The sequence below is a fragment of the Clupea harengus genome, chromosome 17 (genome assembly GCF_900700415.2).
Source record: "Clupea harengus chromosome 17, Ch_v2.0.2, whole genome shotgun sequence".
NCBI classification, from domain to species: domain Eukaryota; kingdom Metazoa; phylum Chordata; class Actinopteri; order Clupeiformes; family Clupeidae; genus Clupea; species Clupea harengus.
This window is the reverse complement of record NC_045168.1, coordinates 830,133-853,245: the sequence shown is the minus strand read 5'-3', so window position 1 is coordinate 853,245 and position 23,113 is coordinate 830,133. Positions and strand designations below refer to the sequence as shown.

The window sequence follows — 23,113 nt, the reverse complement described above, 5'->3', positions numbered from 1 at the left end:
CTGCATTGTCCTTGTTCAGATAAGCTCACAATCAGCAAAATAAGTTTGTGTTTGTGAAGTTGTGTTTACATGTTTATGTTTACCAAAAGTGATGGTATAATCTGTGCATTTCCCCATGATGCTGTTTAGGGTGAACATATATGGATTGTTCTGGATGGTCCAGTTGATGCTATCTGGATTGAGAACCTGAACTCAGTCTTGGATGACAACAAGACCTTGACCCTGGCCAATGGAGATCGCATCCCCATGGCCCCCAACTGTAAGGTTGTGTTTGAGCCCCACAACATTGACAACGCCTCCCCAGCCACCGTGTCCCGTAACGGCATGGTCTTCATGAGCTCCTCCGTGCTCGACTGGCAGCCCATTCTGCAGGCGTGGCTTCGCAAGATCCCACCGGCTCAGGCAGACGTGCTGCTCAACTGCTTCAACAACATCTACCAGGTCAGGGAATAACAAGTAGCACATTTAGTTTATTTTTGGTTTTTTTTAAATGCCAGAGAGACTTCATCCAAATGGAAAAGGTTACAGGGGGTGGAACTCCACATAATGAAATTTTTTTGTGGCATAAAGCATTATGGAAATGAGGATTGTCCCTCTCAGATATCAGTATATCTTATCTTGCCTCTAGCATCCATCTAGAGACAGTCCTTGTCTAAATTGTAGTTTTTAAATTATAACTTATAATAGTTAGGAATGTATAATACTGTGCAATTAGCATTGACTTGTGATTCCAGGCACCGTTCATATTATTTTTTTTTCATCTGCTTTCTCTGACAGGACCTAATTAACTTCATATTCACTGTGGTTTCTCCAAAAATGCAAATCCTGGAGTGCATGTACATCAAGCAGACACTTGACCTCTTGCAGGTCATTAAAGAACAATAACAAGTCAAAAGTTTTAAGAAAATTCACATTTCTGTTTATCAGCTTCTCAGACCCTGTGCTTAAACTTTACAGGGATTCCAAGCTGTTTTGTTTTTTTGAATCCCTAAGGGCTTGCTGCCTTCGGCCGAAGAGAGGAACGCCGCTCATGGTCACGTTAGTCGGCTGTTTGTGTTTGCTTTGATGTGGTCAGCGGGGGCCCTGCTGGAGCTGGACGACAGGGCCAAGCTGGAGGTGTTTCTCAAGGGCCACTCGTCCCCACTGAGTCTGCCTCACACCCAGGAGGAGCAGACCATATTTGAGTTTGTGGTCAACGAGGCCGGAGAGTGGGACCATTGGTCCAAGAAGGTGCTGTAGTTGTGTGGATTTTGATTTGAGCACTTCAGTCTATTTTATTCTTCTAGATGTTAATGTTGTCTTAAATGTTTTCCACTGATGAATGCAGTTCACAGAGCATTATTTTCAGATCACATTAATTTAGTCCTATGCTGACCCTTTCTTTTAGAACAATGATTTGGCAAGATTTAGTTACAACTGAAATATGTGGACATGATTATTCTTTTTTTATGTCCTTAGATCTCAGCCTATTGTAGAGTCACATTCACATTAGTTGTGTCCTGAGTATGTTTTCCTACACTGCAGAGCCTGAATACAAATCCTGAAACTGAATCTTTTTCCTTGCTTAGGTCCCTGAGTACAAATATCCTAAGGATGTTATTCCTGACTATGCCTCCATCCTTGTGCCTAACGTTGACAACGTCAGAACGGACTTCCTGATGCGGACCATCATGCAACAGGGCAAAGCAGTGCTGCTCATTGGTGAACAAGGCACTGCCAAAACAGTCATGATCAAGGTTCTACTGACATTCCTATTGAAATTATACCTTGCTTCATTGCTTTTTTGTCTGCATGAAATAGTGCATTTCTAATATCACTAATAGTGAAATCAAATATTGTACAACTACAGTGTACTACTTGATATTAAGACATCGTGTAATTCTTCAGGGCTACACCGGTAAGTATGACCCGGAGAGACATGTGAGCAAGAGCTTCAACTTCTCGTCGGCCACGCTGCCCGGCATGTTTCAGCAGACCATAGAGAGCTACATAGACAAACGCATGGGCAGCACCTACGGCCCGCCTGCTGGAAAGAGGATGACCGTCTTCGTGGATGATATTAATATGCCTGTTATCAATGAGTGGGGAGACCAGGTGAGCAGTGGCGTATGAACTGAGTGGAGGGTGTAGAAACACCAGCTTATGTTCACTATTTCAAACGTCTGATACGTGTGTTACGTTATCACTGACCTTGTAATTCCCATAATCACTTCACACATTTGAACCATGAGTCATTATAGTTTGAGTGACATGGCAGCCCAGAAGGTCATTTTGACATCTACCAAAAATGTTTCCTAATGAAGGAAAAATCCTGACCTTGATGTCTGGTATGACTATGCATGAACATTTGTATTCAAAGTATGAACTCACCCTTCTCAGAACCTTTTGTAATTTTTTAGTCAATGACTTTACATTTCTTTTCTTTTCATGTCAAATTGTACAAATGACACCATGTGCTATATGCTAATATTGAATCTAAAGAGCTCTCGTCTGCGCTTCCTTAACTCCAGATCACAAATGAGATAGTCCGGCAGCTGATGGAACAGGGGGGCTTCTACAGCCTGGAGCGCCCCGGCGAGTTCACCACCGTGGTGGACGTGCAGCTGGTGGCGGCCATGATCCACCCGGGGGGCGGCCGCAACGACATCCCCCAGCGGCTGAAGAGGCAGTTCTGCATCTTCAACTGCACCCTGCCCTCCAATTCCTCCATCGACAAGATCTTCCACACCCTGGCGCAGGGCTATTTCTGCCCAGAGAGGGGCTTCTCCGAGGGGGTGTGTGCTCTGGCCAGTGCCCTGGTGCCCACCTCCAGGAGAGTGTGGCAAGCTGTCAAAGCCAAGGTCACTACACTACCTTCAGTTTTGATAGAGAAATATGAAACTCTGACTTTAATCAAGTTTGTGTGTGTGTGAATCATATGCCTTTTGTGAGCTGAAACATGACGGTTTCCTACCTTCAGGTTAACCATGAATTCATCCCTTGGTGTGCCTTGAATCTGTGCCTCATCAAACACTTCTGAAAAATAAATTCAGAGAAGTTGCAACATAATAATTTATGCTCTTGTTAAATCTGATTCAGCAGTCTGACTGCAGTCCCTGTCACTCCGGTATGAGATTAAATTTAGATATTGAGACATTTACCACTTGGCTTGCCTGCTGATAGAAAACCTCATTGAACAGATAATAAGGAATGGCATGAGCAGCATTCAGAACATCAAGTTACTGGTGTACTGGCAGAAGTACTTTATGTTTGCAGTCACTGCAGTGTGTCTGCTAAATGTATAAACATCCATAAAGTATGGATGAATCAACAGAATTGATTAATATGACGAAATATGTTTCATAAAAATATTTTATAATCCAGACCAGACATACTACCATTAATGAAGCTTATAAACACATTCTGAAAACTTTTCAAAGTGAACATCTGTTATCAGATGCTGCCTTCCCCGGCTAAGTTCCACTACGTGTTCAACCTGCGGGACCTGAGTCGGATCTGGCAGGGCATCCTGGCGGTGCGGGCGGACGTGTGCCAGGGGCCCGCTGTGCTAATGCCTCTCTTCAGGCACGAGTGCTGCCGCGTCGTCGCCGACCGCTTCGTCGACCTCAAGGACACCGAGATCTTTGATGGGATTGTGGCACGGGTGAGTGTCAGTGACACCTCAGACTAGGCCTGGGGATTATGACCTCAAATCAGTGAAAATAAATCCTTGATACATTTCTCTTATATTCTATTTCTATATCTATATACAGTATATGTATACTCATATAGTATATATCTCTTATATTCTATATATTCTTATATTCTCTTACTGTATATTAGTTTTAAAACACGACTTTAGTAAATGCTTTCAGGATAATGGATAACAGAGGCAAAAATTATAATCTGTTTAGATGATATTAATACATTAATAGATTATTATGTTTTTGAATTAATTGTTACATTAATAGATTATTAGATGAAATTTGTGATGGAGGCAAGTTCTGTTTTGTTTGTGATATTTAAACAATTGCAATCACAACCAGACATGCCTAATTTACAGCACTAAGTGAAGTTTGGTTGGTAAGTGGAAGTGGAAGAAATGGAGTCATTTGTAAATTGTCTGTTAATTACCCAGCCCTTCACTCAATGATGATCTTTGGGCACTGAGTTTGTGTCAGGGGTGGATGGATGGATTGAGGGATGGCTGCTGGTAGGTGATAGTGATGAAACTAAGTTTGGAAAATGCTTGGCTCAGCAGTATTTTGTGTCACTGTGGATTTCCGGACGTTTTGGACAAAGTATTGGAAATAATGAGAGCTGTCTGCTGAGCCAGTAAGTAAGTGCCTGTAGTTTCAGCCAAGACATAACGGCACTTTTTTCCATCTGAATCTGCACTTTCCCCTGTCCACTGTATGGCTTCATGAAGTAGTTCGTTGTTAATGGCATCATAGGAGCAAATCAAATGAAACCGAAATGTAATAATTCACAGTGCCTCGTACTCTTTGATCTTCAGATTGCGACAGAGGACCATGGAGCTGACTGGATGGAGCAGGCCCAGGCGGACGCCTACTTTGTGGACTTCCTGCGTGACGCCCAAGACACCACTGGAGACGAGCCTGACGACGCTGAGCCCGAGACCCCCAAGGTGTACGAGCCTATCCCCTCCTTCCAGGCGCTGTCAGAGCGGCTGGGTCTCTACCTGCAGCAGTACAATGAAGCCGTGAGAGGCAACGCCATGGACCTGGTCTTCTTCAAGGTTAGGAAGAGGGCTCTCATGTAGGGACTGCACTGGCAATGGTGTCAACAATTTGTAGCATGTTAGCATCCACCTGCTTTTTTTTCAAAAGTGAGAATGAAACTATGAATGTGATTAGAATATATCCATTGACACAAATCCCTTTGTAGGTTGGTAGCAAGTTAAAGTCAAGACATCAGAAAGGAAAACCAGATGTTTAAAAAACAAAAATGTCATTTAAAAATGTGTGTGGGTCTGTTCACCAGGATGCCATGATCCACTTGGTGAAGATCTCGCGGATCGTACGCACCCCCCAGGGTAATGCCCTGTTGGTGGGGGTGGGGGGCTCAGGCAAGCAGAGCCTCACTCGCTTAGCCTCTTTCGTCGCTGGATACCAGAGCTTCCAGATCACGCTCACACGGTACTTGCTTTCTCCCACAGACACACATTTGGTAACAACATTAGGTCAAGATTCTGGGTTGTTGGTGTAATTGTCCAGAGTGTTACCTCAAAAACAAAAAGGTGTACTTCTCTTAGTAACTACTGATCTAAAATATCTAATTATATTAATCTCAGGTTACACCTTAGCCAGAGATGTCTTTTAGAAGATCTATGTATATGGCCTCACTCCATTCTGTGTACAGAACCTACAATGTCAGTAACCTAATGGAGGACCTGAAGACACTGTACCGGATCGCCGGGCAGCAGGGTAAGGGCGTGACCTTCATCTTCACCGACAACGACATCAAGGACGAGGCCTTCCTGGAGTACATGAACAACGTGCTGGCGTCCGGCGAGGTGTCGAACCTGTTCCCCCGCGACGAGATGGACGAGATCACCCAGGACCTCATCCCCGCCATGAAGCGCGAGCACCCGCGCCGCCCGCCCACCGCCGAGAACCTGTACGACTACTTCCTGTCGCGGGTGCGCAGCAACCTGCACGTGGCGCTCTGCTTCTCGCCGGTGGGAGAGAAGCTGCGCTCGCGAGCGCTCAGGTTCCCGGGCCTCATCTCCGGCTGCACGGTGGACTGGTTCCAGCGGTGGCCCCGGGACGCCCTCGTGGCCGTCGCCCAGCACTTCCTGGCCAGTTACGCCTTCCGCTGCACGGACGAGGTCAAGCAGAGCGTGGTGGGCACCATGGGAACCTTCCAGGACATGGTGGCGGAGACGTGCACGGAGTACTTTCAGCGCTTCCGACGGCAGACCTACGTGACGCCCAAATCCTACCTGTCCTTTATTAAAGGCTACCAGGCTATCTACTCGGAGAAAATAGCTCACGTAGAAGTGCTGGCTGAACGTATGAATACAGGTAATCTTGTGAGCATGTCCCACAGGATTGCAACATTAAACGTCTTTCTCCATATTTGCCATAGTTTCCTCTGACTCTAGTAGAGAAAAAAGCAGGTCAGACACCTCTTCCTTTCTCTCTCTCTCTCTCTCTCTCTCTCTCTCTCTCTCTCTTTCTCTCACTCCCCTCCCCCTCTCTCTGTGTGTCCTCAGGCCTGGACAAGCTAATGGAGGCTGAGCAGTCAATCAGTCAGCTGTCCAAAGAGCTGGCGGTGAAAGAGCAGGAGTTGGCCGTGGCGTCTCAAAAGGCCGACGGGGTCCTTCAAGAGGTCGCCGTCAAAGCGCAGGCAGCAGAGAAGGTCAAGGCCCAGGTGCAGAAGGTCAAAGACAAGGCCCAGGCCATCGTGGACGAGATTGAGGGAGACAAGAAGGTGGCAGAGTCCAAGCTGGAAGCTGCCAAGCCTGCTCTAGCAGCATCAGAGGCTGCCCTGCAGGTATGCAGCCTTTTGTTTCCCTGGACGTATGCACCCAGGGTTTGTCCAAGCTAGCGCACTTAAATATATAGTACACAGTATTAGTGTTCTATGGTTCTTTGGTTCACTTCCCAAAAGACACACATAATAGTATATTGGAAGTTGCTTCAGATGAAAGCGCTTCCTACATCACATAAATACAGATTTACTCTTGTTTTATCTACTGCTATCTGTCATCTTTATTGTGCCTCGGAGGCCTATAATTATCATTATGTAGCCTATTTACTGAAGCTCAAAGTGAGCAGTAACCGGTTTAAATAGGGTTAAATAGTAAATCGCACAAATACCCTTTTTTATCACAAATTAACTAGTTTGCATATGTTTTCATTAAATTAAAATTACACTCATGTAGACATCACAGTGGTTATAATGTTTTTTATTACAGTGTTCATCATCCCATCGTAGATGACCGATCATTGATCAGTGTTTCCTTCTCTTGTCTAGACTATAAAGCCGTCGGACATCGCCACGGTGCGGAAGCTGGGGAAGCCTCCGCACCTGATCATGCGCATCATGGACGCCGTGCTGATCCTCTTCCAGCGGCGGGTCGATGTTGTCACCATGGACCCTGAGCGGCCCTGTCTCAGACCCTCCTGGGCTGAAGCCCAGAAGCTGATGAACAACTCAGCCTTCCTCAGCATGCTCCTCAACTTTAACAAGGTGGGACACACACGCACACACGCATACACACACATATGCACACACACACACACACACACACACACACACACACACACACACACACACACACACACACACGCACACACACTCACACATACACTGTTAAGTATTGCATGTTTGGTAAAGGTCACATTTGCGATTTAAAGACTCACTCGACGGCACATTAGGCCTCTATACCTATTCTTCCAAACCAAAAGCAGTGGTTTTACATGTTCACCATCTTTGCCTTCCCTGTTGTTTGAAACTCGTGCCGTTTGGACCTGGGACCACAGATGTAGGTCAGAGGGGCTTACTCTCAATCCCCCGTGGGTGTCACCATTGGGCTGTTGCCAGGATACTACCCTCTTTTAAGTATGCACACAAGCAAGTGACAGTGACCTTATCGCCGTGACGATGAGCTCACTACTTCCATATTCAGCCCCCTGGTTCTTTGTGGCCACTGCTGCTCGCCGTAAAGAGGCCACTCAAAGCTGGAGCCCGAGATGTCTCACCTTTTTGCAGAAGCAGTTCCAGTGGAAAGCCCCTGCATATCACACACACTGGCACATAAATATCCCTGGGCATTCATCCCTTGTCAGTATGCAGAGAGTGAGAGAGAGAAAGAGGGAGGGGGAGGGGGAGGGGGAGGGGGAGGGGGAGAGTGAAGGGGGTTGGGGTTCAGTTGTCAAAGCATGCACTCTCTTTCTCACTGTCGTTTATTCTCTCTCTCTCTCTTTCTCTTTCTCACTATCCCTCAGACTCCCTCTCTCACATACGCTTGGATGAATGTGTCAGAAGAATCACATGCACACACGTGCAAGCCACACACACACACACAAGCACACAGATATGCATACATAGACAGGCAAATGCACGCTTGAATGCACACATACCGATGCATACTCAATCACACATAGAATACACTCACAGGTATTCGCGCGCGCACACACACACACACACACACACACACACACACACACACACACACACACACACACACACACACACACTCACTCACACACATAGATACACACACCCTCACACTGACTTACACTAGGCAAAGGATTACAGAGGCTGTCAGTGCTGAAATACAAATTCTGTCACTACATAATCCTGTCTGAACTGGGGAGGAACTGTGACTGGGTAGAATATAGATATACGCTGCACCCAAAGTCAAATTCTTGGTACCGTGCCATTATTTTAACAGCGAGGGCACAATCTCCAGCACCTTCAACATTCAAAATTCAATACACTTAATTACATTTCAAAGTGAAGAACGAGACCTCAGACCTCAGTATTGTAATACATATATAATAGTGAATACTATTAATATTATATTAGGATATTATATAATAGTAAATAGTAATAGTCCTGGATATTTACTTTGTCAAGATTATGTCTGTTGATATATACAACACAAAGTGTTACCTTGTTATAATTGATTCAATCATATTTATGTAGTCATTACTTTAGACTAACTTTAGATGATCACATTATTATAACTCCTCCTGTGATTAAACTGCTCGCACTTCTCATGGCAGGACACCATCAATGAGGAGGTGGTGGAGCTACTGGCTCCGTACCTCAGCATGGAGGACTACAACCTGGACACGGCCAAGAGGATGTGTGGCAACGTCGCTGGCCTGTGCTCCTGGACCGAGGCCATGGTGGATTTTTTTAGCATCAACAAGGAAGTGCTGCCTTTAAAGGTGAGGTCGGATGTTGTTGTTGTTGCCTGCTTCTGTTCATGACACGTGCCAATCAATCAATTCCTCATCCAGAAAATTCTGAAGGATTTCAATTGTGAAATGCTGGGCTATGGCTTTTATGTGCTTAGATAACTAGCTCTGGTGAACAAATACCACAGAAAGGTGGTGCCAGTGTTGAACACCAATGTGTTTCTCGCAGAAAGAAAAAATTAACATGCACATCAAATCATAAAAAGTCAATACATCTTGATATCAGTAAATAGCCAACATAGCAAGCAATTTCAGAGCCATTTTATTTGAACGAGAGAAAAAAAACAAAGACCACAAAAACATAGCCATGACCCCCTTCAGATTGGATATGACATCCTCATTCCTGGCCCAATCAGCAGCCAAGGCTGAGTGGGTGAAGTGTGTTATTAGACAGTGGCATCTAATGCGGTGGAAGAGAGTGTGTTCAGGGAGAGTGTTTTCATCAAACGCGCCTGGCCAGTCATGATTTATCATTCCAGAGTGGATTGGAGTGGACCCCAGTCTTTTGTTATGTGATTTTTTGCATTATGTGTGAGTGGGCCATATAAATCACGGCGTCGATGCAAGTGTCCAGTGTGCGGCATGTTTGGTTAGCTCGGCATGATTCTGATTGGCTTGCCGGCTGGCATACGCTGCTGAGAACGCATCCAAGGGGCTGTTTTTTCTCAAAACCCCCTCTGACAAAATCTTCCACGACGACAGCACACCTGCAATGCTCCTTCATTGTGATTATGACTCTGTCTCCGTGTCGAGTGAATTTAAATGACAAATGATATTTTGCATGAGTCCTAGTACATGGAAGAGACAGTTGCCATTACACTGATTTGCCTACATGATTGGAAAATGGGCCATTATCTGTAATGTGAAACCCAGAACATTCATCCTGAAAAATGTCAGGTCTTTGTCAAGTTAAATCCCTACTTGCCCCAGGCTATAAATCAGGGAACAGGAGCCTCTAGAGTAAGCCCTGGCATTATGTCTGTTCCCCCGCCCTGAAATGGCTTTCTGTCAGAGGAACTCTATAAACTGGAAATATGACATTTTGGTTTCTTTTTATTGGAATAAAATCCCATCATTTAAATTGATATGGCAAACCAAACCAAGATTTTGGCAAACAAACATGCCAAAGTAACTGTAGTTATGTATTTGTCATTGCAAGTCACTGCTGTCTTTTCCTCTCTGAAATGAAAATGAGTCAGAATTGAACCTGTCTCTGTGGTGTCTTTGAGATTTCTTAGTCACCACTTGCATTCCACTACCTGCCAACCAGAGAAGAGCCTCGGGCGTTATTTACTTCCTGAATGCACCATTTTTATTTTTTTTGTATGTGTGTGTGTGCGTGTGTTTGTGTGTGCATTTGTCTGTGTGTGTGTGTGTGTGTGTGTGTGTGTGTGTGTGTGTGTGTATTTGTCTGTGCGTGTTTGTGTGTTGTGTGTGTGTGTGTTTTCTTCACACCCCGTCTGTCTCCTTTCTCCGCCCACAGGCCAACCTGAAGCTGCAGGAGGCCCGTTTGGCAGTGGCTCAGGCGGAGTTGGCCGCGGCCCAGGAGCAGCTGGACGCCAAGCAGCAGGAGCTGGACCAGGCGCAGGCCATGTACGACGACGCCATGCGCGAGAAGCAGTCGCTGCTGGTCGACGCCGAGGCCTGCCGACGCAAGATGTCCAACGCCATGACGCTCATCGACGGCCTGGGGGGAGAGAAGGTGAGCACAGCCGGCGGCCATGTTTGGGATTCAGTCATTCAGTCAGAGGAAGTGATAAGTTTATTAGTAGTCACTCACTACATACATAGACAAAGCACATGAACCGGTAGCATACACTTTAGCTGTTTGTTATGATGCTCCCATCCTCTAGAGGAGTTCCATTTTCCCAGTCATTAAGGAAATGAGAACTCTGATTTCATTACACTCACCAGACACTTACATACAAGCTACTAAAGCCAGAAGCTTCCATTCCAGAAGACTGTTCCACACCACATGGGGGAGATTTCCCTCCCTTAAATTCGTTTGGTTAGAGTGAGTCTTTATCTCACAGCTTATAGCCAAATTCACTGCATATTTGTGTACGGAGGTAATTACCCTTGAGCCCTAAATTACCCAGTGAAAATATGTTTCACTGACTAATAACATTCTGAAAGATACGTAGGGGTCATCTGCTGCTTTCCCTGCCTTTTATGTGTGGGTGTGTCTGTGTGTGTGTCTGTGTGTGTTTGTGTGTGTGTGTGTGTGTGTGTGCGTGTGTGTGTGTGTGTGTGTGTGTGCGCGTGTGTGTGTGTGTGTGTGTGTGTGTGTGTGCGTGTGTGTGCGCGCGTGTGTGTGTGTGTGTGTGTGTGTGTGTGTGTGTGTGTGTGTGTGCGTGTGTGTGTGTGTGTTAGATTCGCTGGACGGAGAGCAGTGCTCAGTTCCAAAGCCAGATCAAACACTTGGTGGGGGACGTGCTGCTGGCCACAGGCTTCCTGTCGTACGCTGGCCCCTTCAATCAGGAGTACCGCAACCTGCTACTGCAGCAGTGGAGGGGGGAGATGAGCAGCAACCGTATCCCCTGCAGTGATGTATGTACGGGAACAGCACTGCCTCAGAAATACCCCCTTTGGGGGTGATGATGTGGAGCAGATTACATGACAGGATTTTCCATTTTAAAGTATCTTGGTGAAGATAAATTATCAACATGCCAAATAAAAAATGAGAAGGTCCTCTACAATTAAACTTTTCCGTGTGGTATTACAAGAAAATTATCAAAAATGATAAAAAGCTTTTCTAATACACTTGCACAACAAAGTCACTTTAATTATTTTATTGGTTGCCATCCACATGTCCTATTTTATGGAATATGTTGACAACATTTTGGTGGTGATATTGTTTTTAATTGTTGATGGCCAGAGCTTGAATGTGATCAGCATGCTGGTAGACAACGCCACCATCGGAGAGTGGAATCTACAGGGTCTGCCCAACGATGACCTCTCCATCCAGAACGGCATCATCGTGACCAAAGCCTCCCGCTACCCCCTCCTGATCGACCCACAGGGGCAGGGCAAAATCTGGATCAAGAACCGTGAGCGCGGCAATGAGCTGCAGGTAACAACAGTGCTTTATATTTAGATCATTCGTTTCCTTGAGCTGAATTTCCAAATAGTGAATTGACATTGTGACACTGTGATTGTGATTACATGGTGACTCTGAGGATTTAAATCCAAGACATTCAATTCAATTCAATTGTTTGTGGAAAGCATGCAGCCTATTCATTCAGAAACATGAACCTGACAAAAAAAATAAATGTACAATTTTATAATAGTAACTGGCCTTGAGTAGCATATACCTTGTAGTAAATTGCAGCACCTTTTCCCACTTGACCCTCTGGAGGGACTGCAGTGTGAGTCTATTTCTAAGGTACTTGTCTCCACATCACGCAGGTCACATCCTTGAATCACAAATACTTCCGCTCCCACCTCGAAGACTGCATGTCCCTGGGCAAACCCCTGTTGATTGAGGATGTAGGGGAAGAGTTGGACCCTGTGCTGGATAACATCCTGGAGAAGAACTTTATAAAGTCCGGCTCCACCTACAAAGTATGCAAGGAAATATTCAACCGTTTTGAAAAAAAAAAACGTGTGATTTGTTTTGTCATTGAAAACTGACTTTGACCACAAACAAACCCATTTCCATAAAAATATGACACAAATACAACCGAACCATACATAGAGCAACATGCACTCACCCCTAGTTAATCATTACTATCAATTTCCATAGAGTAAACATTTCCTATGGTATTTTGGTAGTGAATCTTTTCACTGGCAAGGTTAAATACACCAGCTGGCCAGCCTGCTACGAAACCAGCACAGTTGTTCATCACAGCTGCTAATGATCATGCCCTTTTTTTTCACTGTACGGTACGGCCCATTGACTCCTAGTGAATGCTCCTCTTCCGCCTCCTCACCCTCTCCTCTCTCCAGGTGAAAGTGGGGGATAAGGAGGTGGACGTGATGAAGGGCTTCACCCTGTACATCACCACCAAGCTGGCCAACCCGGCCTACACACCCGAGGTCAGCGCCAAGACGGCCGTGGTGGACTTCACCGTCACCATGCGGGGCCTGGAGGACCAGCTGCTGGGCCGTGTCATTCTCATCGAGAAGCAGGTGAGTGGGAGAGGAGGGCAGGCTGAGAGGAGAGGAGGAGAGGCTGGTGTCCCCTGAGGCAGAAACAGGGGCATTATGCTCTGCCAGGCGGGAGGATCCATTTCAGAGGGGGGTGGATTTAGAGGGAAGCCTTGACAGAGGGGGGATATTTACGGAGAAACCTGGGACTACTGCACTGAATAAAACATTTCATTGGATTTTCTTAATTGTAGTTTGGACATCGGTTGTACATTAATGAAATGTGTTAAATCAACACAGTGTTTATCTTTCAGTTTGGGCGGATTTATTTTCTTTAATTATGTAACTTCATAGTGTTATGCAGGTCTAATAGGCAGGCACTTACTGAGTATAATCTTGTTCAGGGTGTATTTAGTATGTTGCACTATCAGTGCTTCTAGAAATGATGCATTTTGAATAAGTCGAGCTGCAACATTTAGAATCACTCTGTACTTCAAAGGAACAGGATAATGGAACCACTGAGATCTTGAGCATTATCAATACTCATGCTCGTGGTGGGAATAAAGTCTGGCACATTTGAAGGCAAATCATAAAGACACAGCCTGTGTCCTAAATTGTATTGGTATCTGAGGACAACTAAAGTAAACAAACACAAATGAAAACTTTTGGCAAACACTGATATCAAAGCTAAATATTCTAGCAAAGGCTGCTGGGAATCCATTTAACAAGGAAGTGGGGGGTAGCAAGGCCTTCCAGAGACCCCCATGTGATCACAACAGGAAACATAAATGAAGTTATGATCACGGCCAGTGAGGCCAGAGACAAGAAAGGATGATTGAGTAAAAGGAGACTGGAGTTTAATGAGTCCCTCTACAGACAGTCAGGCAGGCCAGGAAATCATTACGCTTCGTCAGCCCACAGTTTGTAATCTCCTGAAATCCAACACAAGGAATAAGAAACTAAGAGTTCTGAGGAACAGACAGTAAACAGAAAACAGAACAGACAGTAGTCAAAAAACTGAACAGACAGTAGCCAGAGGCGGCAGTGGTACAGGAGGTAAAGAAGTTGTTTAGCAATCAGAAGGTTGCTAGTTCAATTCCCTGTCGAAGTGTCCTTGAGCAAGGCACTGAACCCCTAATTGCTCCTGATGTGCAGTGTGCCATCAGTGTAAATGTAAAATGTGTATACATTGTAAGTCGCACATATGTAAGTCGCTTTGGATAAAAGCGTCTGCTAAATGACTAAATGTAAAATGTAAATGTAGCCAGAAAACAGAGTCTAACTCTAGGCACTCCCAGACCAGACAGGGAAAAACAGTCCAAAACTCCACAAGAAGAAAACTGAGATCTAGAACTATAAGGCTAATCCAGAGGTAGAGGCCAAGTCTGAAAACCAGCAAGTCACCAGAGCATGACCACATGAGCAAGGCGTATAGTCAGTGGCAAGATAACTCGGCGATGAGTGAGCCAAAGGGCCGAGTTTAAATGCTGTTGCTGATGAGGAGATCAATCACAGGTGTGCCGGTGGCAATTCACATGAGAACCGGGAAGAGCAGGATATGGGTAAAACATGGAGCAGAGAAAGAGGACGCATGGCACAGACCAAACACAACATGACAGGATCAGGACCTGGAAGGACAGTGATATGTTTTAAAGAGAAATAAGTTTGGGTAATTCAAATTGAATGTTGTTTAGTAAATTGAACAACCCATATTTTCCCTTTTTTATGTGGGGTTAGGGAAGAAATCTGCACATAGATTTATGTTTGTTCATTATTCAAATACAATCTTGCAGTTTCATGCGAGGATTAACTCCATGTTTTGTTCTCTTCAATAAAGAACTGTATTTTTATATTATCTTAAAATAAAGTATATAGTGTAAAATGTTAAGTTGAATATAAAATGTGTTAATGAGTTACATATATCTAATCCTATCAATAATAACATTATAATAGTATAATATGAATGCTAATAATGTTAATAGGGCTAATGCTACTACCTAATACTTACTAACTGTCTGACATATTTTAAGGACAATCTGAGATATATATAATGATGCAAATAATTGAATGACATGTCTTGGCTTTAGGAGCTGGAGTCTGAGCGTGTGAAGCTCCTGGAGGAGGTGACGTCTAACAAGCGTAAGATGCAGGAGCTGGAGGACAATCTCCTGTACCGTCTGACGAGCACCGAGGGCTCACTGGTCGAGGACGAGTCCCTCATCGAGGTGCTCCAAGTTACCAAGACGACGGCGGAGGAGGTGAGGGGTCTCAGCCGCCACATTATTCATTATGGTCATTCACAGGGAGAACCATTATTATTATTTAACCTTCCCTTCACCAGGCGAGTCAAAGGCAAGAACAGCCTCTTGTTTTCAAGGACAGGTTGGCAAGAGGTAGTTAGCCTCCTGGGGGGTGGGGTAGTGAAGGGTATGAAGAAAAGAGAAGGAGAGACCAGTGAGCAGTCATGAAGGTTAATTCTGCATCCTACACATACATATCCTATCCTCATGAGGGACTACTGGCATTGCTCAACATGTGTTGGAAAATGTATGAACTGCTGGATACTCCTCTAAGGAATGCCACGCTTTAGGTTAGCTCAAGCATACAGAATTATGTTGCATGTTTTATCACATACACATTTAGTGCACACTTCAACATCTGAAGTATGTTATGTATGATAACATACTGTATGTTTTTCCTTGCTCAAGGCATATTTAGTTTGCTCAGAAAATGTGTTTGTTTGCCTTCTTGACAGTGTTTATTATTAACAATTATCAATAACATTCTGAAATGTTGTGTGCTAAAGGTCAGTGAAAAGCTAACCGTGGCAGCGGAAACGGAGGTGAAGATCAACTTTGCGCGGGAGGAATACCGGCCTGTGGCCACACGGGGCAGCATCCTCTACTTCCTGATTGTGGAGATGAGCCTGGTGAACATCATGTATCAGACCTCCCTGCGGCAGTTCCTGGGCATCTTCGACACGTCCATGGAGAAGTCCACCAAGTCTCAGATCACCGCCAAGCGCCTTGGCAACATCATGGAGTACCTCACCTACGAGGTGTTCCGCTACACGGCCCGGGGCCTCTACGAGAACCACAAGTTCCTCTTCACCCTGCTGCTGGCACTCAAGATCGACCTGCAGGCCAAGAATATCTCCCACAGCGAGTTCCAGACCTTTATCAAAGGTCCGCTAATCTGACACCGTTTTTACAGTTGAAATGCACCCCAGTACTTAAAATACAATATAAGCAAGATATTGAGTTAACGATTAGAGAGATAAATTATGATTAATGATTGGTGAGATTAGTGAGGTAGCGAGATATTTGTCTTAAATATCATTCTCATCAAATTCTTTTATCATTGTTTCATTTGAAATAAACAAGCAGGACAAATGAATACATTACAACAGTACACCAATTAAATGAAGCCATTTCAAACATGGTGCATGCATTCTACCTCAGGCCACAGTCACAGAATGTAAATAATTAAGCATTTTTGTTACTAATTAAAATCAATACACCCCATCAGATATAGGTTTCCACATGTCAGAATCAATTAGCACACCACGGCAGCTCAGGCACCATTACAAATGATGCTGCTATGTCTAGCCCATCCCCCCACCCTTCCACCCCCTCAACCCCCCCCCCCCCCCCCCCCATGATCTCATGTCCCGTACCTCCCCCCCACACACACACACACACATGCCCCCCTACCCCCACCAGGGAAAGTGATAGCCTCGCTCACCCGCAGTGTGCTGACTGAAGCCAGGCCTAATTTAGCAGCATGAGCCCCCCACCACCACTCTTCTCTCCTCTCCATTTCTCTCTAGAGACGCGTCGGTGCCGCAGACACACTTACCCCTCAGGGGTCCGGGGTGGGAGTGTGTTGGCGTAGAAACGTGCTTTGTTTCCTTGGCTCTCACAAGGAGTCGCATCGACAGGCCCAGTCGGCCGGTCGGCCCGCCTCATCGACTCAAGACGAGTAGAAAGCAGCCACCTCCTTTGCTGTCAGAGGCATCGGAGATGTATTCATGCTCTTTCATCGAGCCCCTCAGGGATTCTCATTTGCATTCGTGCGCAGAGTTAGTAAGCCCTGGGTCCTCTGCTGCTGCGTCGGGTGTCACCTTGGTAGCACACTCGTTTTCCAACCGCTTCCTTAGCAGGGTGTTTTATGCCTCTAAACCGCCATGCGGATGAGGGTCATTTTTCTTTCATTCCCGCAAAACATGAAATGGAAATGTCTTACTCTTGTTGTCGTAACGCTTGATGCCACGTCCTCGTCTCATATTTCTCCTTGTTTGTGTGCGTGCAGCGCCGAATAACATAGAGTGCATTATTTATCGTCCCCGTTAAAAATGCACACTCGGCCACATAGTTAATAAAGCGATTACTGAGGCATAATTCATGACGGCCAACCTCAAAACTCACTGGCTACATTGATCTCGCTCCAAAAGGGCTTACTGCTGGATTTCCCCCTTGGGCAAAGCCATTCAATTTTAATAGTCACAAATCGCATTAATCTGCAGTGTTGCCCAGTTACTAAATGTCATTTAGACCGGTCGAGAGACATATTGGCCTGTTTGGTATTTGGTGGCTTTGTGGTTCAGCGGGAAAAGAATAGTGGTGTTGAATGCCATGGTTCTCAGTTCTGGGACGAGGGACCGCCAATGCTCACTTAAGAGATGTTCTTGCCATTTCCTGCATTAGTACCCAAAGCGCTCCACATTTTACATCCCTCTCTGATCTGGCGAGCCTCTTTGAATATGCTGGCTAGTTAAGAAACGCCTTCGGTTACAAAATAAGATGAGTTCAGTAGCAAAAGTGGGGGAGGCAGGGAAAGACCTGAAACCTGATATGCTGCGGTCAGGTGCAGGATTGGCAGTGCTAGAACACACACAGAAAGGCTTTAACCTTAGTTCCTTCACCAGATGTACAGGCTGCTTTGAATGAGAATGAAATTCCAATTATGCGTGGTAGTAAAGACAAGACACTGACAGGCAGTGATCTCAAATGATCAATGAAAAGTGCTCATTCAAACAAAGAGCATGTATGATGAAGTATGTATGATGTTGGCCTGTAATTTTGATTCAAAAGAGAATGAAAATCCAATAATATCTTGTATAAAGGGCCAGAACAAGCCTATCTTCAAGCCTATCTCAACAATCTCAATCTCAATTTAATAAAGGTGCATATGACTGTCATTCTAGCTATTCTGATGTGCTTCAATTAATTGACTACAGATCATATTCTTTAGAACTCATGTCTTTGTTGCTGTTTTTTCCCCCAGTTTTGACTTAATGTTTTCGGTGTCTGATCTGTTCCTAATTCAGGTGGTGCTTCTCTGGACCTGAACTCGGTGGAGGCCAAACCCCGCCGTTGGATCCTGGACATGACGTGGCTCAACCTGGTCCAGCTGTCGTCTCTGCATCCCTTCACCAGCTTGCTGGTGCAGGTCGGCCATAACGACCGCGCGTGGAGGGTGTGGTTCGATGAGGCAGCGCCCGAGGAGGCCCCGCTGCCTGATGGCTTCGACAGCCTGGTGGATGCCTTCCGGAAGCTTCTGCTCATCCGGAGCTGGTGCCCTGACCGCACCATTGCTCAGGTGATCTGTCCATTCATCGTCAAGACAACGATATACGTATTCAGACGCTCCTTGCGCTTCTCCCATAATTTTGCCCCTAACGCCCACTTTTCCCATGACCCTCCCATGTATGCATATGCATCAGTCGGAAGAGCGCAACTTGTCAATCTGTGCTCCTGCAGCAGGCAGAATGTGGTTTTAGCCATGTGCGGTATGTTCATAGATACTGTGCCATGTTTTTAGGCACACATTGTGACAAAATTTCGCCTAAAACAGGTGCTAACATGTCAGTACATCTGCCCCTGACTATATAAAACATCACACCAATCAACAACTGATTAACACTGCCTCAGAAATAAACAAAAACACCCTCGCTCATTTTATTTGACAGACTCTAACTTAGTTACCGTGACAACTGTGGACAGGGTCGCACAGGTGGGCAGTCAGCCCTAACAGTTTCTGAACTCTTCGAGAGGGGGGGGGGGGGGTTCGGGTGGTGTAGGGGGGTTTGTGATGAGCATCTCCCTTTCCCAGAGCTATAAAAAGGCGTCAGTTGAATGAGCGTGAACAGCTGACCACCCAAAGCGCCGGGAGATTACCAGACTAAATCCCAGCATCGCACTGCCGTCATGATCGACGCAAGCAAGGCTTAGGCCTCCTCACAAGTACCTCCACCCTCCAGCGGCTCCCCAAAAGTCACATCTCATACAGTCAGAAAAACGCAACAAGGCTGCAGTCACCTACTGCAGAGGGTTTCATAAGATGCAACCAAGTAAACAAGGGATCTGAAGTTCTTGCTATTGTGCCCATATCAGCAGAGAAATATGCAACTTGCTTGATTCTTATTGTGACAACAAATGACACCCCCCGGCAAATGAACTCTTCAACAGATTGTCATTTAACTCCCGGTAGGAGTGTCATTCGACGAACACGGAGATTCCACAGGGTCCTAGAGGAGCCCGTTCTCTCCACCTCAGAGACCCGGTGTGCTTCTGTGGCTCTGCAGCTCTGCAGCTCTGCGGCTCTGCTCACAGGCACACCTGTTTGTTCCCTGTCACTCATCATGGCTAATTTTAGGACACTGTGGAGTACTGTGGAGTACAGTAGGCTCTCTCCGCCTCAGTCTAGTTCACTCACAGCCTGTTGACTGAGCTGGAATTGGACTCACTATTTCACTATCACAGCACACTATGTAGTTTTTACACCTCAGGGTTATTCTGTGCACCTATGTGTGTCATATGCACATATACGTTGCATTGTTGAGTGGGAATTCCTCTCAAGTTTCTCCCTGATTTAGTTGTAGTGCAACAGGAGATATACCATGTTCTTTCCAGACCTTATCTGATTTTAAATGAGATGTGCCTTGAATGACCATCACCAGGAGAAAGTAAGAATAAGTGGTGACAGTGGTATAATTGATACCACTGTTGCAGTGACCAGTGACCACAGAGACTACACAAATGTGAAATATTAGTCAGTATACCATAACACGAGCATATTTATAGTAGTAAATTATATATCAGTTACAAAAGCAAATCATTTAGTGCATCATTTGTTCCTAATAGACTGTTAGACATGTCTAAACAGGCAGAATAATTAAAAAGGCTCCTCAAAAGGTATGCTGTTAAGGCTTGGTATGGTTAGTATTATGATGTTTAAGACACACTTCACCTCCGTTCCACTCTGCACTGATGTTCGTCTTCATTTAGTGGTAAACTTGACTCTAATTAGATACGCTTTCCTGTTTGATGCACCTGCTGTGGCTGTAATGCGGCTCTGGCAAGGCCGTAATTACACAAGTTAGCGCTGAAAAAGCACAGCTTCATGGTAAAAGGATAACCCCTCTTTATATACAGTCATTTAAAATGAAATTGCAAGTTCAGCAACCATGTTTGGCCATGATTGTGGTAAGCCAAAGTAAAAATTGATTGAAGCATGCTTTTATCTGAATAGGAACTTGATACTGATTGTGGTCGGAGACTACGTGGTCCCTCAAGCAATTTCCTTTGTAATGGTGTGTTTTTAATAGAATGGGAATCACTGTAGTGTAGCGATCACTGCACTTGAAAAAAAGAAAAATAATTTTCTCACATGTAATTACATCGGAGCTCTGGTTTACAGACCCTCTTAGATTGAATGGTTCTGTGTCCTCCAGGCGAGGAGGTACATCACAGACTCGCTGGGAGGCAAGTATGCGGAAGGCGTGAACCTGGACATGGAGGCCATGTGTGCTGAGAGCGACAAGAGGACACCGCTGGTCTGCTTCCTTTCAATGGGGTCTGATCCGACCGAGAACATCGAGAGGCTCGCTAAATCTAAGGTATGCGCCTCACGTGCACGCGCATACACACACACACACACACACACACACACACACACACACACACACACACACACACTCACACACACACACACACACACAGGCTTCTCTCTGTGAAACGGCTTGATGTGCTGTCTGTTCTCAGCAGGGTGGTCAATCCTCAATAAAACTCCAACAGTTGGTAAATCCTTTGAGGGATAGTGAAGAGTATGTCCATAAAAAAACAAAAACAAAAAAAAACAAAACAGCATGGGCTCCTTTGGAAATGCACCATGACACTAAATGTAATGTTTTTGTTATTTTGAGGTAGGTAGCATTAACTTCACACCTGTGGCGACTCCTATCTGTAAATTATATCTAATGTCCTTCAGAGTCTATTGCACTGATCAGGGGTGATATACGTGGCCTGTCATTTTTATGTGGATAGATCTGTGCTTAAAAAGACCTTGGACTCCATAAACGCCTTGAGACAATGTCTGTAATTAACGGCGCCATAAAAAAATGGATTAAATTGAACTGAATAAAAAACTGAAATTGAATTGAGTTGAAAAGCATTGAAGAAGTCAAAGCCATCGCACACAATTATGTGCCTGCTCCCCCCTCAGACTGTCCCGTGCAGACCCATCTCCATGGGACAGGGTCAGGAGGTCCATGCCCGCAGGCTCCTGTCCCAGAGCATGGCCGATGGAGGGTGGCTGCTCCTGCAGAACTGTCATCTGGGCCTGGACTTCCTGGACGAGCTCCTGGAGACGGTCACCACAGCCGAGAACATCCATGAGGGCTTTAGAGTGTGGATCACCACGGAGGGCCACCCCAAGTTTCCCATCAACCTCCTGCAGTCGTCCATCAAATTTACCAACGAACCACCTCAAGGTGAACTGACATGATATTACTTCTTAACATGTTACCTTATTATTGACATAATGTTACTCTTTAACAGAATATTACATTATATTTTCATGATATTATTAAGCAACTGACAGAATTCAGAGGCACCCATACCTTAGAAAATGTTTATCTGAAATATTTTTTGCAGGGCTTCATATTTATGATCTCATAATATGATATTCATAATATGGCCACTCTCTATGTATGGGATATGTACTCCTGTTTATATAATTGCATATTTATATTTTTAGTGTCTTTGACTAAATGTCTCCTGGAATCCTGGTCTTACCCATCCCTGTATTTGAGCTGGGTGTTTTCCGCACACTAAGCAAGCTGATGACTCAGTCTAACTGCATGCTGCATCACATTCATGATCCTGTGCTGAGGTATGCTGTTGCTGCATCGTTATTGCTGTGTGCAGGTATGAAGGCAGGCTTGAAAAGGACATATGGCGGCTTGACTCAGGACCAGCTGGAGATCACCAACATGCCCCAGTGGAGGCCTATCCTGTATGCTGTGGCCTTCCTCCATACCACTGTGCAGGTCAGCATGTAGTGCATAGTATTGCCCAGTTTTCCTCGCATGTCACGATTGTTAGGTCTTAGGTCTTGTTAGGTATAAAGATCCATGTACATAATGATATAAATAAATTGTAGTCAACATTATTTTGAATGATTATCAATAAAAAATGGTCAGCTCGCCTCAGCGATGAATACCTTGGTGTACTGTTCCCTTGGCACAAGCTTTCATCCACAACGTGTAATCCGCATAAAATGCAAAAAGTCCCATCCTCTTTTATTTCCCCATACTGTGTATGTGTCAGGAGAGACGCAAGTTTGGTCCCCTGGGCTGGAACATTCCGTACGAGTTCAACCAGGCCGACTTCACGTCCAGCATGCAGTTTGTCCAGAACCACCTGGACGAGGTGGATGTGAAGCGCGGGGTGAACTGGAGCTGTCTGCGCTATATGCTGGGGGAGGTTCAGTACGGCGGACGCGTGACGGACGACCTCGACAAGCGGCTGCTCAACACCTTTGCTTACATCTGGTTCAGCGAGGACATGTTCGGAGACAAGTTCTGCTTCTACAAGGGCTACACCATTCCCAAAGCCAGGACGGTGCAAGACTACCAGAGTCACATTGATACATTGCCATTGGTGGATTCTCCTGAGGTAAGAAGCCTGACCCTACAGACAAAATATCACTAATACATTGTGTTGTGTGTACCCTGTTCACTCAGTTTTTATAGTGGATGACTATTCAGAATGTGTTTAAGGCAATGCTACAATCGGTGCTACTAG

At 45.3% G+C, this 23,113-nt stretch overlaps 1 protein-coding gene across 3 annotated transcripts in view; it reads left to right on the top strand.

The window, feature by feature from the left end:
- dnah5l (dynein, axonemal, heavy chain 5 like) overlaps window positions 1-23,113 on the top strand; it is a 54,394-nt gene that overhangs the window by 28,304 nt on the left and 2,977 nt on the right. For all 3 annotated transcript variants that reach the window (XM_031583501.2, XM_031583502.2, XM_031583504.1), the window contains 25 exons: window positions 130-441; window positions 778-867; window positions 994-1,230; window positions 1,569-1,736; window positions 1,888-2,094; window positions 2,511-2,840; window positions 3,437-3,643; window positions 4,496-4,738; window positions 4,984-5,138; window positions 5,362-6,026; window positions 6,218-6,498; window positions 6,982-7,197; window positions 8,739-8,906; window positions 10,420-10,638; window positions 11,310-11,486; window positions 11,815-12,009; window positions 12,345-12,500; window positions 12,885-13,067; window positions 15,113-15,283; window positions 15,832-16,210; window positions 18,355-18,626; window positions 20,761-20,925; window positions 21,531-21,798; window positions 22,235-22,356; window positions 22,637-22,984. In XM_031583501.2, coding sequence (XP_031439361.1) covers window positions 130-441; window positions 778-867; window positions 994-1,230; window positions 1,569-1,736; window positions 1,888-2,094; window positions 2,511-2,840; window positions 3,437-3,643; window positions 4,496-4,738; window positions 4,984-5,138; window positions 5,362-6,026; window positions 6,218-6,498; window positions 6,982-7,197; window positions 8,739-8,906; window positions 10,420-10,638; window positions 11,310-11,486; window positions 11,815-12,009; window positions 12,345-12,500; window positions 12,885-13,067; window positions 15,113-15,283; window positions 15,832-16,210; window positions 18,355-18,626; window positions 20,761-20,925; window positions 21,531-21,798; window positions 22,235-22,356; window positions 22,637-22,984 — 5,934 coding nt within the window. The remainder of the gene's footprint in view (window positions 1-129; window positions 442-777; window positions 868-993; window positions 1,231-1,568; window positions 1,737-1,887; window positions 2,095-2,510; window positions 2,841-3,436; window positions 3,644-4,495; window positions 4,739-4,983; window positions 5,139-5,361; window positions 6,027-6,217; window positions 6,499-6,981; window positions 7,198-8,738; window positions 8,907-10,419; window positions 10,639-11,309; window positions 11,487-11,814; window positions 12,010-12,344; window positions 12,501-12,884; window positions 13,068-15,112; window positions 15,284-15,831; window positions 16,211-18,354; window positions 18,627-20,760; window positions 20,926-21,530; window positions 21,799-22,234; window positions 22,357-22,636; window positions 22,985-23,113) is intronic.